Source organism: Mauremys mutica, chromosome 14 (genome assembly GCF_020497125.1).
Source record: "Mauremys mutica isolate MM-2020 ecotype Southern chromosome 14, ASM2049712v1, whole genome shotgun sequence".
NCBI classification, from domain to species: Eukaryota; Metazoa; Chordata; order Testudines; family Geoemydidae; genus Mauremys; species Mauremys mutica.
In genome coordinates, this window is record NC_059085.1 from 28,650,885 (window position 1) to 28,666,923 (window position 16,039).

General features: G+C 40.1%; 1 protein-coding gene across 2 annotated transcripts in view; it reads right to left on the reverse strand.

Annotated features, from left to right (window-relative positions):
- Window positions 1-16,039, reverse strand: part of GARRE1 (granule associated Rac and RHOG effector 1) — a 95,217-nt gene that overhangs the window by 48,245 nt on the left and 30,933 nt on the right. For both annotated transcript variants that reach the window (XM_044987218.1, XM_044987219.1), the window contains exon 3: window positions 5,422-6,745. In XM_044987218.1, the coding sequence (XP_044843153.1) occupies window positions 5,422-5,916 (495 nt within the window). In that variant the 5' untranslated portion in view covers window positions 5,917-6,745. The remainder of the gene's footprint in view (window positions 1-5,421; window positions 6,746-16,039) is intronic.

Below are 16,039 nucleotides of genomic sequence, written 5' to 3' on the forward strand. Positions count from 1 at the left end.
CATGTTAGTGTTTACAGTATCAGGAGAGAAGGGCAACATGACAGCATTCATTCATGTTAAAGGTCAAAGATCCACAGAAGTAGAAATACAGCCAGACAGTGTTAGCACAATATTTACTGCTATTAAGAATATTAATTGTTCTTACGATTAACTTTTTTATTAAGTTAGTGTTAGGAAGAATGAATTACTTTTATAACAAAAGTGCTTTTTCAAACCTCTCCGCATGCACATGACAGTTACAAGGTATTTTAAAAATTGGTAGACTATGAGATAACAGGGACTCATGCAACAGAAGAATGCCAAGTAATGTCAAGCTCCACAGAGCATTTTGTACAGCAGGCCAGCCTCTTTTTCCTGCTAACAGAGTCTCATTTGGATGAAGTCAGGAGCTAAAGCCATGCAACAGGTGGCCAAAAAGACTGAACCTGGACTTTATTTGTTAGAAGAAAAAACAAACACCCTTTATTTTTAAAGCAAATACATGCTGAAGAACAGAATTTTTATTCAGACATCCTTTTAGTCTATGAACCCTTTGATTGAACACAAATCTTAAGTACTTTTAATGTACAGAGGCAGAAAATAATTCCCACTAGTTTTACATTGCAGCTCAATTTTAGATCGAATTATTTGGCGCCCCAACTCCTGTTTTCTTCTTGTTTATGACCAAGATGAATATATGGCTGCCATCACAAGAGATAGTAAATCAATTTATTAGCTCCACCCATAGTTAAGATAAGATTTACACTGCATATTTCAGAGTGGTTTGAATTGTTTCACATTAGTTTATTTTTTATTCCCCTCTCCCCATTGTATTATACTTGTTTGTGCATAGACCTCTCAGTAGATGGAGGAATGTTCAAACATTTATCACTATACAAATCCAGCTTTTAACATGTATTTTATTTTTATTCTGACAATCAACAGGAATCCAATTTCAGTGCACTGTTCCATACTACTAGGGCTTAAGGGAAGAGAAGTGGGAACTTAAGGAGCATAAATATATACAGTAATTTCCCTTGATTTCCTTCCTCTTTCAATACAGTCTGTTTCTCATCACCAAATGCGCAAGACTCTTAAGAATTTTGGTTTGATTTTTTGTGGGGGGCGGGGAAGATTCAGCATTTGCAATTATGAAAGTAAAGAAGCTAGACACAAAATGTGCATGCTCACAGTGTCTCACCACTAACTGGACCAGGAGAAGTTACCCCCTTTTATACACTGGTAGATAACTCATTATGACTAAACAATTTGCATTCCGCCAGAAATAATTTATTACAGTGGGACTGGCAATGATTGCTATAATTACAGCTATATTTGTTTTCATTCTAACCTATATCAGCTGATGTTAATCAGGACTTGAAGTGTCCTTAACACCTGCTATCCTGAGGTCAAAGCATATGAGCCCAGATAAAAATATACCAAGGCTGCATCCCTCCCACCAAAGCCACGACTATTCAACTTACATTGCCTCATCTTCATTCCCCCTCAAAACACAACATCCTCCTTCCTTCTCCATCAAATAAAATTAACTCACACACCATGTTAGTAAATTCTGGATTACCCCCTAAATTACTTTTCCCCATAATCCCCCATATGTGATAATTTGGGGACCTCTTTGCAGGAGGATTCTTCTGGGGCTGCCACCCCCCTGGACATGCAGTAGGCCCTCTGCATCCAAACGCTCTTCCACATGGGTGGACTGTTCTGCTGTTTGCTGCTCCCTTATATCCAGGAAAAGCAGTATCCTCAAACACTGTGCACCGCTCTCCCACCCTTGAAGGAAATGGTGCCTGTCATGCTCTGCTCCTTTCTTCCCCCTTTCCCTCTAAAAAACGAGCTAGTGAATCCTCAGCTGAACTCAGGCAGCTAGCTCATCCAGTCTTTCTACTCCCCTTGGATGAACAAAAGAGTGGGGTTTCAAATCCTGCACATATTTTCAGGAAACTTTTACCTTTCCACACTAGAATTTTCCATGTTCTCTCTATGCATGAAGGAGTAATTTAAAAAAAAAATTAAAGTCTGAGGAAAACCAACACAACCCATATTGAGCAAAAGCAGAGTGAAACACTTGTCACATTAAGCAAAAATTCTCGCAATTTTAAAAATAAGACAACTTTAATGTTTAAAGGAGTCTGTATAGAAAGTTTAAATTTGGTATGAAAGTTAGCTCTAGTTCAGTTTGGCTTGTGGTACATGAGTGTTCCAGTAAAATGTGGTTTGATTTGACTGAGTTATGAACATTTGAAAATAGTGTATTCTGCATATCACTAAATTTGTGACTAGTGCAGCTAATGAAGGCAGCACTGCCTAGGGTCTGAGTGCTAATTTAGCTACCTAGTAGTTTAATGCAGGTGACATGGGGCTGAAGCCCAAGCCAAACCTCTGAAGACTTTGTAAGGTGCAAGGAGCTAAGAGTTGATGGGCACTGTGTAAGGTGAACAAGAGGGAGTCCTGCTTTAGTACAAGTCAGAAGCATTGCAGAGACTGAGGCTCACAAAAAAGGGATTCTCCCCAGGTGACAGGACAACAGAGCTTCAAAGTCTGGGAGAGTGAAGCTCCTCTATTTTTTCTTTCAGAAAACTTGCCCTATTTTGCATATACATTGAGGTAGTCTTTAATTACATGATCACAATACTATTCCTCAAAGAATACAACAGAAAATAAGATTGTGGAAAACACTAAACAGACATGTGCAGCAGTGTGTTCTACTGTGTGTGGCAAGAAAAACAGAGTCCATGAAAATCATTTATATGACAAGTGTATAGTAAACCAATCTTAGACTGGTAGATAATAGACAATAAAGACAATAAAGTATATAAACCATAGTAACAGTGGAAGTTTGCTGGAATATTATAAGCCAAATTTCTCAGATCAATTAGTTTTACTGTTAACTGCTTTATCTCCTAAAGTGTACCTACAGAAGGCTATTTGAAAAGGTAGTGTATAGTACAATGTAGCTAACAAAATTATTTGATGTCCGAGTCATTAAAAATCTCCTAGACCAATGGTTCTCAAACTTCATTGCACCACAACCCCCTTCTGACAACAAAAATTACTACACGACCACACACACACACACACGGCAGAAGCCACAGCCCGAGGGCTTCAGCCCTGAAGCCGCAGCCTGAGCCTAATGCCGTCCCTGGACTTGCTTGGGCTTCGGCTTCAGTCTGGAGCTCCAGCGAGTCTAGCACAGCCCTGGTGACCCCATTAAAATGGGATTGTGACCCACATTTTGAGAACCACTGTCCTAGACAAATGACTATAATGAAATTAGTACAAGCATAAAATAAAATTCAAAATTTGTATCCTAAGATTAGAGAGGCACTTGTTTATTACATTTTTTAAAATCCTGTGCAATCATATAATTTAAAACTATGTTACAATGCAAACGGAGAGTTAGGGTACGTCTTCACTACCCGCCATATCGGCGGGTAGCAATCGATTTCTCGGAGTTCGATATATCGCGTCTCATCTAGACACGATATATCGAACTCCGAACGCGCTCCCGTCGACTCCGGAACTCCACCACCGCGAACGGCGGTGGCAGAGTCGACGGGGGAGCCGCGGACGTCGATCCCGCGCCGTGAGGACGGGTAAGTAATTCGAACTAAGGTACTTCGACTTCAGCTACCTTAGATCGAACCCCCCCCCCACCCCCCCAGTGTAGACCAGGCCTTACAGTTGAGCAGTCCATCGTAACTAACAATTCTGACTTTTGGCTGTGGTGCACCCAAATTTAGCATAACTTTTTGTATGGAATTTGTACCAACATGACATACATGTTTTGTAATACAAACATCATACAAGCACTATTTTTTCTTTCTAGCCGAAGCTGGTGAATCCAAATACTACGACAGACAGCTCATAAATGCTAATAATAATATAGAATCATAGAAGATTGGGTTGGAAGAGACCTCAGGAGATCATCTAGTCCATCCTCCTACTCAAAGCAGGACCAACCCAAACTAAATCATCCCAGTCAGGTCATTGTGAAGCCGGGCCTTAAAAACCTCTAAGGATAGAGGTTCCACCACCTTCCTAGGTAACCCATTCTAGTGCTTCACCACCCTCCTAGTAAAATAGTTTTTCCTAATATCCAACCTAGACCTCCCCCACTGCAACTTGAGACCATAGCTTCTTGTTCTGTCATCTGCCACCACTGAGAATACTACAGAGCACATACAGACAGCTCTCACAAAGACTAAAAAGTTTAAATACTTATTTTTAAAGATACCAATGCCCAGAATTTTGTCTTAAATTAGTTCAGATTACAGTTACTACAGACTAATGTGTATATATTATAATTTAAGTCAAGTAACTATGAAAAATAATCCCTTTTCACACTCTTACCAACAGCCCACATCAATAAGAAGCAGTAAATAAAATACAATGCAACTTATACAGTACTGTCTCTCTTTGAGACAGTACGTCATTAGAAATACTAGTTCACACTTTTTTCCTTTATAGGATTCATTTTACTGATGGTTGGTTTAAAAATACACAATGCTTTAAGTTAAGTCACCCTGTGTAGTTAAATATTTTCTTAAATCACATATGATTTTCTCCATTTAATGATAGAATTCCGATCTGTAGCCTATTTTAAAAATCTTTTTACCTTTTACATGCTGTTTTTGAGGAAGATTATGGGTATGCTTCCCAAAGAGATGAAGGGAGAAGAAGCAATTTTTTTCTAGGTGGCTGGCTGGCTGAGTTCCTGTTTGAATTATTTTATAGGCTGCTGGGATTTTTGTTGAATTGCTGATTACATATTAGGAAGCCAAGAGACTTGTATAGGGATCTTTATTATTCAAAACTAAATAATAAACATATCTATGTGTCACTGATGTCTCTTAACAACGTCTCAGTAACTGAATGATCATTCACATACAAACACACTAAAAGTCATGCAGGTGAACAGTTTGTCAAAAAAGTCATCTTCTCTATGAATAAAGCACAATTTGTTACTCCTGACAGAACAATGATACTGGGGAAATAAAGCATACAGTAGTATATTTTCTTAACAAATGACTCCAACGTGGTTCTCATACAGCTTAAAATTAGTGTAACTGAAGAGATGTTTACTTTCTCTAGTTGATAGACATCTTACACATGAATGCAATTCTTTTTTTAAATGATTACCTGGCACAGGAAAAATATTCAATATGCAATTTAATGTATCACAAAATTATGCACTACAAATCTCTTTACCATGTTTTCCTCCTTTGAAATTTTGAAAATAAAAATGTTTCTAATGTAAAATGTTTTCCTTTTTATTTTGGAAAGCATTGTCAGGAAAGGTAAAAGGCAGTGGTACACCTTTGGTACAGTGGTGGTGGGGTTGGTCTTACAATGATAAGTGCAATTAAAAAGGGGTCAAGGAACTTCACATGCAAAATATCATCATCTATGGTAACTTACCTCAATGTCCTGTAGGCTGAATTCCTTTTGATCTTTGAAGTTTGCAGCTCCAGCACTCAGCTCCATCAGCATTTTTGCTATTTCTGGTTTTATTGCTGCCGTGAGTCGACTCGCTGCTTCCATGACATGTTCCTGCACGTCTTTCAGTTGCATAGCTGCCTTTGAATAGTGTGAGTTCCTAAATACACTGCTGAAAAGGTCTGTAAGGAAAGTGCTCGCACGGCAAAACACATTGAGTGCATCCAGATATTTGGAGATTCCCTGCTGGATGTCTGCAATCGGAGTAGTATGGGACACAGGGTGGTTGCAGCTGCCTGCAGCAGCTGAGGAGACCAAAGGGGAAGCCGGGGTAGTAGATGCCAACGGTGCGCTCAAGGTCCTGCCTAGCTCAGGCATTTGATACTGCTGGTGTTGCTGCACTTTTTGCTTGGACCCGCCAAGCAAAAAGCGCCGCTTATAGTCCATTTTACTTTCCTGTGCACTACAGCAATACATAAGTGAGTAGTTGTTCAAAAATTCCTTGGATTAGCAATCTGTTGTCAAATTCCTTCCTCAGAAATGTAGTTATGTATAGTAACAGTGGAGGACTGTGTACATATGCTTCATAAAAGGCATTTCAAAAGGGCAGGCGTCTGTATAATCTGTATCAGCAGTGAAAAAGGCAGCAGATTTGCTGACTTAGTATTTTCAGTGTTCAGTGCAGCCCTGCTGCAGTTACAAAGTGAACTCAAAAAGCAAGCTGAAGTATCTCAAAACAAAACAAAAAAATCTCTCATTTAGTAGTCCCACTCTGTACATAAGATGCACTATGAAGGGAAGAAAGCTAACTCCTATAATTTCCTTGCCAGCACTTGTTGACATCCGATGTTAAAGTTCATAAAACGTAAATCATGTTTTAGGAGTAATACCTTAATGGAGCTTTCCAACTCGTAATACCAGGAAAAGTGGAACAAAACCACCGATCAACAGCGATTGTAAAAGCAGTACAGAGACTCCTTCCTTGAAAAACAAAGTCCTTAATAATGTCAGCAGATCAAATATCTTCCATGTCTTGACAGATCCAGTCTGTCAGATCAGTTTGTTTGTAGTGTCTCTTCTTAATACTGAAAAAAAAATCTGTTTTGTTTTCTGAAGACTTTGCAAGTACAAGTTATTAAAAACTAGAGTGTTTATTATTGCAAGCCTTCTCTTTTTCTTCTGTATGATGAGGTAGTTGTTTCCAATGTAACATTAATAAGTGGTGCTTCCAGATTGAGTTTGCCTTCAATTGTAGAGTCTGCAGCAAGAATGTACAAATGTATTTGTAAGGCCTTTAGGTCATTTCCTGTCAGGGGAAGAGAAAAAAGTTAAAAAGGTTATGGAACAATGAGAGGTTTTGTTAAGATTTTAACTCCTACTGTATCCTGGTGCATTTATCTTGCGGTAAGCTGTCAACAGTACCTCTGATCAAAATGGGAGAGGGCCATTTACATTTTTTTTTAAAGAAATGTAACAATTTAATAAAATCAAATTAAATCCAGAACTATTGCATATTTCCTCATGAGTTATCTCACACTTAATGGATTTATCTAAACTGCCAAGTGTAGGACTTGCAGTTCAACACTGGTGCAACTCCAGCACTGGCAGCAACAGTAGAGAGCTGTAGCACATCCAGGGCCCTGCAGGTTTTAACCACTATGAGTATGTCTACACTGCAATGTAAGCCCAGTGTTGTTAGAACTCGAAATAGCAGACCCTGGCTTTGTTAACCTAGGGCTTGCGCATCTACCATAATTTGCAACCCCCAGCTAGGAACTGTTGAACCCTAGATCCCAACCTAGGGCTCCAGCATCTACATTGCATTATGCAGATCCAAGTCCAACCACCCATCCGAGACTTTCTAGAGCCCTTCCAAAATGTGGCCTCTTCATGATGCAGCATGGGAAAACTTGACTGTCCACCAAACTTGAGTGTCCAGGGGACAAAGAAAGTCAGCCTGTGGGAGTGTGGGATACTTTTGGAGGACTCCCAGACCACGAGTCCAGTGGGGCGGTGTGTAACTGAAAAGCAGTAGGCCATGAATCGTGGATCCTGACTTGACTCAGGCTCAGACTCTCCACCCTTGCGGGGTCCTGAGACCCTGGTTCAGCATGATTTGTGTCTGGACAGAAGGAAATTAGGCTTGAGCCTTAGTTCAAACGCTAGGCTTACACTGTAGTGCAGACATACCCCTGTGTTGTCCAACCCTACATTTTTAATGAATCTGTTTAAGCGGTAAATATACCAAAAAAAGTTTACATCACAATTTGTTGCAGGAATTTGAAGACCCTGTTAGATTCAAAGAACCAACTAAAAAGAAACAACATACACAGATCCTTCATTTTCTTTTAATATTTAAAATTTTGACTCCTGGAGGAATTCTGAGCCACTGCATAAGCGCAGAATCCATGTGCCATACAACCGCAGAATTCATGTGCCACACAGAATTTTTTTTTTCTCTGCAGAAAATACATTCTGCTGGAAAGATGCTACAGTTATGCTTTTTGCCCACCAGGGTCTGCTGTGGCACTAGAATACAGAGCAGCTGCTCCCAGGCAGGAGCAGACCCAGCTGCAGATAGGGAAGAGAAAAGGCTGCATTCCTCACAGTGCCCTGCCTGAGGGGCCAGGTCAGGAGGCACAGGGCATGGGGGGATGGACAGCGTGGGGCACACTGGGCTGCTAGAGGGATCACAGACTGGGTTTAGAAAGGCTAGTGGGGGACAGACTGGGGCGGGGGGCTGAAGGGAAGTGGAGGTGCAGGGCCACATGAGGACAGGGGGAGGAGGTGCAGGGACACATGGGGATAGGAAAGGGGTGGCTGAGTGGGGGTGCAGGGCCACATGAGGATGGGGGAAGGGGACGCAGGGACAAATGGAAACGGGAAAAGGGGTGGCCGAGTGGGGCTGCAGGGACACCTGGGGACAGTGGCAGATGTGCCTGACAAAGAGGCTAGGGGTCAGCCAGGGTCTGCATGGAGGAGGCTCCTTAATCTCTCCCCCGCAAATAAATCCTGTTCTATACGTCTCTCCCCCACACTCAGTAACCCTCCAAGTTCATTCTCACACTCCTTCCCAGCAATTACTTCCCTCTCCCTCAAGTTGTCTGTTACCCCTGACTCCTCTAAGCCGTTGCACTGCTTCTGAGGGGGATGGAAATACGTTTATGTATTGTACTTTAAATTAATTATTATCCAAAATTCTTTATTAATATGCCTATTTGTCAAAAACACATTTCCTGGATCTTTTTTGTTGTATGTATTGTTACAGACATACTTGCTGACAGGTATTCTGAAATAAATTACCAAAATAGTTGAAACTCTCACGATTATATTGTTATTTTGACAAATAAAATATGCAGAATTTTAAAATGTTCAGTGCAGAATTTTTAATTTTTTGGTGCTAAATTCCCCCTGGAGTATAAAATAAAACCTTTAAGATGTACAAACAACTCCCTTGACCTATCAGTCTATACTCTGTGCCAGTAGTAAAGATCAGTTGAGCAGCTCTGCCAGAGTTCCTTACAATGTACTTTCCAGAACTTTATCAGTAGATGGCCCTCACTTTTTGTGGAAACTGCTTCCTCTGACAATCCATCAAAGATGGGTTTGTTAAAGGGTACAATGCCAGGCACGATAATTTGGTCAGACAATAGTGAAACTATTAATAATTATTAACCATACTTTTGTATCTCTATAAATATAATCAACTTGATAGTGCAAGGGCAATATAATTGCAGATGCTCTCCTAGGAGAAATAGTGGTTATGATTTATAAATGGTATCCCATGTTTAATTTTTTAAAATGTTTTTTTAAAATTCTGATGCTTTAGTGAGGAGCATTTGCATTCTTGAACATATGTTCCTTTTTCTGTTGACTCAACTTAGTATATGAAAGCTATTGCTCAAAATTGTTGCAAAAATAGATTTTAGCATTCATTTATAATTTTAAGTTTCCACTATTATTTTCATATTCAAGAGATTTTTATTTATTCATGTAAATATTGAAAATGTTTGATATACACGACTTAATTGCCAATAACCAACTGCTCAGACAGAGAGCAGGGTGTCTCCTAACTGAGGAGGAAGAATGGATCCAAGTACAATGGGAAGGATAACCTGGCATTAAAATAATGATCAATAAGTATAGTTGTCACCCAAAAGATAGTATTTTCAAGAAACCATAACCAGTAGTGGCTATCGCTGAGATACTTAATAATTTAGAAGCCACTTTTAAAAATGCTAGCTAGCACACTATTACTGCTTTTTGTTTCAAGTGTTACACTGAAGTATTAACGTGTGGTTTTCAGGGATTATTTTCTCACTCTCAGTCTCCTAATTCAACATTTCAAAATGCAGAGATGCATTTTTTTTCCTCCTTGCTAGACAAGTTACAGTGCCCTGGGGAAAGCTTGATTAAAATGTCAGTTTTCCTGATTGCATACAAATGTATTGAGAACAAGAGAGCGGATTATCAATTTGTACACACAGTGGATATTTATGTTATTCTGAAGAGTAAAATGGTAACAACATTTGGCCAAAATCTTAGGATTTTTAAGTATTTTTATTTCTGGACCATTTCTACCTGCTTGAAGAAAGAACAGAATAATCACTTCACTGTCACATGTAGACATGGCTTTTCCAAATTTTGTTGTTGAAGGAGAACTGACACTCATGCTCAGAAAATAAACTACTTCCAAGCAGAAAATTATTTATAATTTGGGACTCAAGTTTCACAAAATAACTTTTTTATTCTTATTGAATTTCTAAATAGTGCCATCATGGGCATACCCATAAGTAAAACCAACATAAGACAACCTTTAGGACACCTGGAACTCCTTAGTACCCTAAAATCGTCTAATCTTAATGTCAAGAATGCTCCAAACCTTACTCTTATTCTTGACATTGAGTATATGTGTAATACTACATGCATATATTATACACACCACAATGAAATTTGCAACATAGATTGCACAAAATAAACGTGAATGATCTTTCCTCTCTGCCTTTTCCCTCTTTCTATAGCTTTTCTTCAGTCCATAACATTGTTTTCACTCATTTTTTCCATGCTATTGTTTAAGTCCATGAATCCATTGTAACTATGAAAAATCTGTAGGCTCCATATTACAACAGTTTGCACTTTATATCAGCCAACTCCTGCCATTTTAGAAAGAACTCAAAGGATTTCATTATAACTATGCAAGAACAGCATATTAACAGTCAAAAATGTAAATATGCAGTTTGTACCACACTTTGGAGACAATGGTGATATTCATAAAAATGAGCCGGAGGAAGTTAGTCCCAGAAAAATCTATTAAACTGCAAATCGAAGTTGAATTCCTTGATGTATGTATTTATAGTAAAATTACTTTGTCTATGTACTATTAACATAAAAAAATAGATTTACAGATATGGGAATCCATGTGTTGAAAAATAAATAAGGCTCAGAATGGATACTGACTGACTAAAATAGATTTCCTTTCAGTCACTTCCATTTAGTACTCAAGTAAGACAACTCTGGTGAAATCTGTGGATCATTAAAGTGATTTAAAAAAAAGGGAGGGGGGGCCTCTGACTAGCGTTCTGAAACTGATGTGATGGTATTCTCAATGGGGTCTATTATCCTCTCAGTGTGTGGGGAGTTATGGTCATAACTCATACATAAGAATGAGATATGATATCAGAGTCTGGCAACTCAGGCACATTTTTTTGTAAGTCTCTTAAAAAGACCGTCATATTTTCAAATGGTGTACTAGGGAGTTTTTTTATTATTATTTTAGATTTGTAAGATATGTGCCCATCAGTTTCTAGGTACATTCATCATAGTTTAAAAAGTCAAATATGAATGTAACTAAGTTCATTCAGCTAATTCCTCAAAAAAAGAGAACTCTAAGCCAAAAAGGAGAAGAAAAAAAACCACACACACACACCCTGGACCCAGTCAGACTACTTACTCAGGAAAAGCCTGAGCAAACAAAGCCTGCTGCAAGGCCTGAAGGTCAGCAAACTGCCAGAGTCAAGGGCCTCCCAAAGAGCATACACCCGGCCAAATTCCGCAATATAAATCCTGTGTGAATCCAAAATCATCCCACTGATGCCAGTGGAGTTATTCAGACTTCACAGTAATGAAAAAATAAAATCTGCACACCAACCCCTGCTCCTCCATCCCCAGAACTAAAAATCAGGAAACTTATGAAAGTGCATCTCAGCTGCCTGAATTATTAATATAAATGGGTGGGAAGGCAGAGCGGGAAGGAAAAGTTTTTGGATCAGACCTAAAATAGGTAGCAGCCAGGATCCAAACCTTAAGGCTTCCTAGATCAACACCTAGAATTCCGATTAAAAACAAGTTGCTTGCCAGGAAAATCTAGGATCTCTACAACACAAGTGTAATAAGTTCAACACGAGAAGAAACTATTACTAACCCATTCCGTAACTGTTGTTCTTCAAGATGTGAAGTGGAATGGACGTGTACAAGTGTGTGCACGCCCAGTGCACTCCTGTTGGAGCTTTTTCCATCAGCAGTACCTGTTGGGGCAGTGCATGCAACCCTCTGCGGCCATGCACTACTAAAATGGCAGAGCCACTCCTAACCCCCTCAGTTCCTTTTTACTGGACAGACTCTGGAAACACATATTTAAGAACAACAGTTATGGAATAGGTTAGTAACCATTTCTTCTTTGAATGATTGCACATGTCCATTCTACTTCAGATAACTCACAAGCAGTTCGATCTGGAGGTGGGATTGGAATCTACCTCACTAATGATCAAAGGACTACATGTCTAAATCTGGCATCTTCTCTAGATTGCTGAGAGATGGCATAATGGGAGGAAAGGTATGCACTGAAGACCAAGTTGCAATTCTACAAATGTCCAAAATACACACTTGGACTAGAAAGGCAGCAGAGTCTGTGTGAGATCCAGTTGAACATGCTAGCTCCCTGTTCAGAGAACTTTCGTAGGGTTGTTCTATGAAATAGCCAATGGAAGAAGAGAGCCATCATGAGATTCTTTGAGAAGAGACCAAAAGTCCCTTTAAATTGTCTTTGCAATTGTTTGTGGCAATTGCAGACAAATTGAATGGTTTAGCCCTGTCCAATACACTAACCCTCTCTTAACATATAATATGTGGAGTCTTTCTTCATCCTTATGAGAATTAGGGTTTGGGAAGAAAGTGGGTATATATATTGCCTGACTGTTGTGTAAGTGAGATACCAGTTTGGTCACAAACTTCAGATGATGTCATAGGTATACCTGTCCTTGCAGAAGACTATACACAGAGGTCCAGAGATTCGAGCATGTAATTCATCCTCTCTCCTGGCCGAGATGAACACTACCAAAAAGGCTACCTTGTCTGAGAGATGAAGTAATGAACATGTAGCTAACAGCTCAAAGGGATGATCCACTAGCTTTGCTAATATGAGGTTCAAGTCCCAAGGGGGAAAGAGGAGCCTTTACTTGGGGATATCACTGGTCCAGACCCTTCAAAAACCTGACTGACGTGGGATTGAGTGCGCTCTAACCTCATTGCAGCATATTTTCTCGACTGTAGTGCTAGGGACACCTCAATCTCCCAGATGCTGAATCCTTGAACACAGTCTTTTGGAGCCTCTTCCTCCGTACCAGAGAAGGAGACCAGCACTGAGAGTCTGTCAAAACAGGTGTGTTCCTAATCAAAGCTCGGGACACATCTCAAATAGGGAGGCTCAGAGTGTGAGCCCAGGGCTGCCTCTATCAGAAGGTATTTTAGTCTGACTTCCCTGTCCTTTTTAGTTCTGGTCTTAAAGTCCCTGCAGATTTGGCACTGTCTCTGACATGAGCCTCTCCTAGGCACTTCAAGCACCTGGAGTGTGAATCACTACCCAGCATCGGCTTCTTGCACGCATCACAGGGCTTGAAGCCTCGGAACAGAGGAATGCCCCCGCATCGGGTTCCAGTACCCAAATGGTGGGAGCTGAACAGTACAAAAAAGTACCTCAATAAAGGAAACCTACTACATAGCTATTCTAACACTAAAACTATTAATGAGGACACATACTATATGTAAATATAGAACAAGGGAAACTAGTGGTACCGAGACAGAATGTTCCAGCAACCGTCACAGACACTAAGAAGGAACTGGGGATGGATTTGGGAGCAGCTCTGCCCTTCATACCATCGCACAGCAGCATGAGGCAGCAGAGGGCATGAGCAGCACCCTGACAGGTGCTGCCGAGGGAAAAATCTCTGACAACAGAGCACTGGGCATGCACCTACATGAAATTAAATGGACATGTGCAATCACAAAGGAAAAACAGCATTTATTAGATATTTTTGTTTACACGTGAGTGGTCTTCAAGTGCAGTCACATGTACAACATATTGGAAATAACCAAGAGATGGTAAAATGTAGCAAAGCTTCAGTCAAATGGAAAAGTCAGTTTCCTGGTCAGATGGTAGGGGGGTGCCTAGTCGGAGAGGAGGAATAGGGTTTTCTTGGTTTGTTTTTGTTTTTTAGACTTTTGGCTATCCCTCCTTTGTGAGAAAACAGTAGTAGTCAAGAACCCAAATGAACTAGTATTGACACCCTGAAAATTATTTATTTCTTTTAGATGAAGTTTCAGGCTCCTAGAAAATACATAGGTTAAGGGAACAACTTTAAAACAAAAAATACCATCCATGCCTATTTTATAAAAATAGTAAGAATGAAAAGGAAAAGCCTCCAACTACAGAAAAAAGAATGTTTGGGTTTGAAGAGAAACATCAGTATAATAACTTTTACACTACATGGCTTTGATCTTTTGTTGTGTAGCTGGGTTTTGGTTTTCTGTTTTTACGGTATCCTGAGTTAAACATGTATATTAAATCCACAGCTATAGAGCAAGTTTAGCCTCTACAGTAAGGGTAGTCAATAGGTGGACCGCAGGCCAAATCCACTAGACACTTTTGAATGGACCCTGAAAATCTTTTTATTTACTACTTATCATTATTGGGGGTTTTTTTAATAATTTTCTCCGGAGTCTGGACCTTGACTACACCTTGAACAAGAAATCTGGACTTCAACAAAGAACAATTGATTACCCCTGCTCTACTGAATAGGTACACTCTTCTAATGTGCTGACAAGGACATTAACACCAATATGTACCAGAAGTGAAATAGAATAAATATTAAATTAGCATTCAAAAGGCAAATTTCAACCCCATTTTTCCACTGATGCAATTTCAATTCTATTTCAATCCGAACTTCTCCAGTACTCTCAACTTGAGAATTAATAGTGCCAGCAGCATTATGATTACAATTTGGATCACAAGATAATGGAATTTCTGACTGATAAGTAACAAATAAATTTAAGTCTGCAAAGGTAGTTCAGCACAAAGCTTCACTACAGGGATAGTGATGTGATTCAAAAAAAAAAAAAAAAGAGGTAAAAAAGCAACAACAACAAAAAAAACGATTACCTCTTATCTTTCATAACTGTTGTTCTTTGAGATATGTTGCTCCTGTCCATTCCATTCTAGCTAGGTATGTGCACACCCACGTGCACAGTTGGAGATTTTTGCCTTAGCAGTATCCGTAGGGTCGGCAGTGGCGCCCTCTTCGGAGCAGCCGGCCCTACGCCCTCTCAGTTCCTTCTTGATAACAACTCTGTAAGAGAGGTAGGAGGGCAGGTAATGGAATGGACACGAGCAACACATCTTGAAGAACAATAGTTATGAAAGATAGGTAACTGTTTTTTCTTCTTCAAGTGCTTCCACGTTAATTCCATTCTAGGTGACTCAAGAAGTATCCCTGCAGGTGGGCTCGGAGTTCACAATCGTGCAGCTTGCAACACTGCTCTACCAAAGCCAGCTTTGTCTTGGGCTTGCTGGGTAAGCACATAATGAGATGTACACGTGTGGATAGATGACCAGGTATCAGGCCTACAGATTTCTCGAATAGGCACTTGAGCCAGAAAGGCCACCAATGAGGCTTGCACCCTAGTCGAGTGAACAGTTACAATCACCGGAGGAGGCACTTTTGCCTGTTCATAGCAAAACCAGATACTGCTACTGTGACAAACAGCTGCATCGACTTACGAAACAGCTTGGTCCTTTCGATATAAAAGGCTAGTGCTCTTCTAACAAGAGAGCGCAATCTATGGTTCTCCTCAGACCCATGAGGCTTTGGAAAGAACATGTCCTAGTTCATGTAAAACTGTGAAATAACCTTGGGCAGCAAAGCTGGGTGCGGCTGCAGCTGGACTTTGTCCTTGAAAAACACCGTATAGGGCAGCTCTGAGGTAAGCACTCTAATCTCAGAGACCCTACGAGCAGATGTTATGGCCATCAGGAATGACACCTTCCAAGAGAGTAAAAGAAGGGAACAGGAAGCCAATGGCTCAAACAGGGAGTCCCATAAGTTAAAGTTATGTCTCCCGAAAAGTGCTTGGTTGTTTGCGACCCTGAACTGAAGGCTGGCTGTGGAATAAATTTTCCTTCCAAAAAGGTCCAGCCTCTTGGCCTCTTTCCAGTAGAACTGGATTGCCTGTCTTTCTTGTTGGCCTCAGAAACAACCAACAACCCCGAGGGAGGGTAGGTGTACAAATATTCAAACCCCTTGGCTAGGACAAAATACTTCTTTTCAGC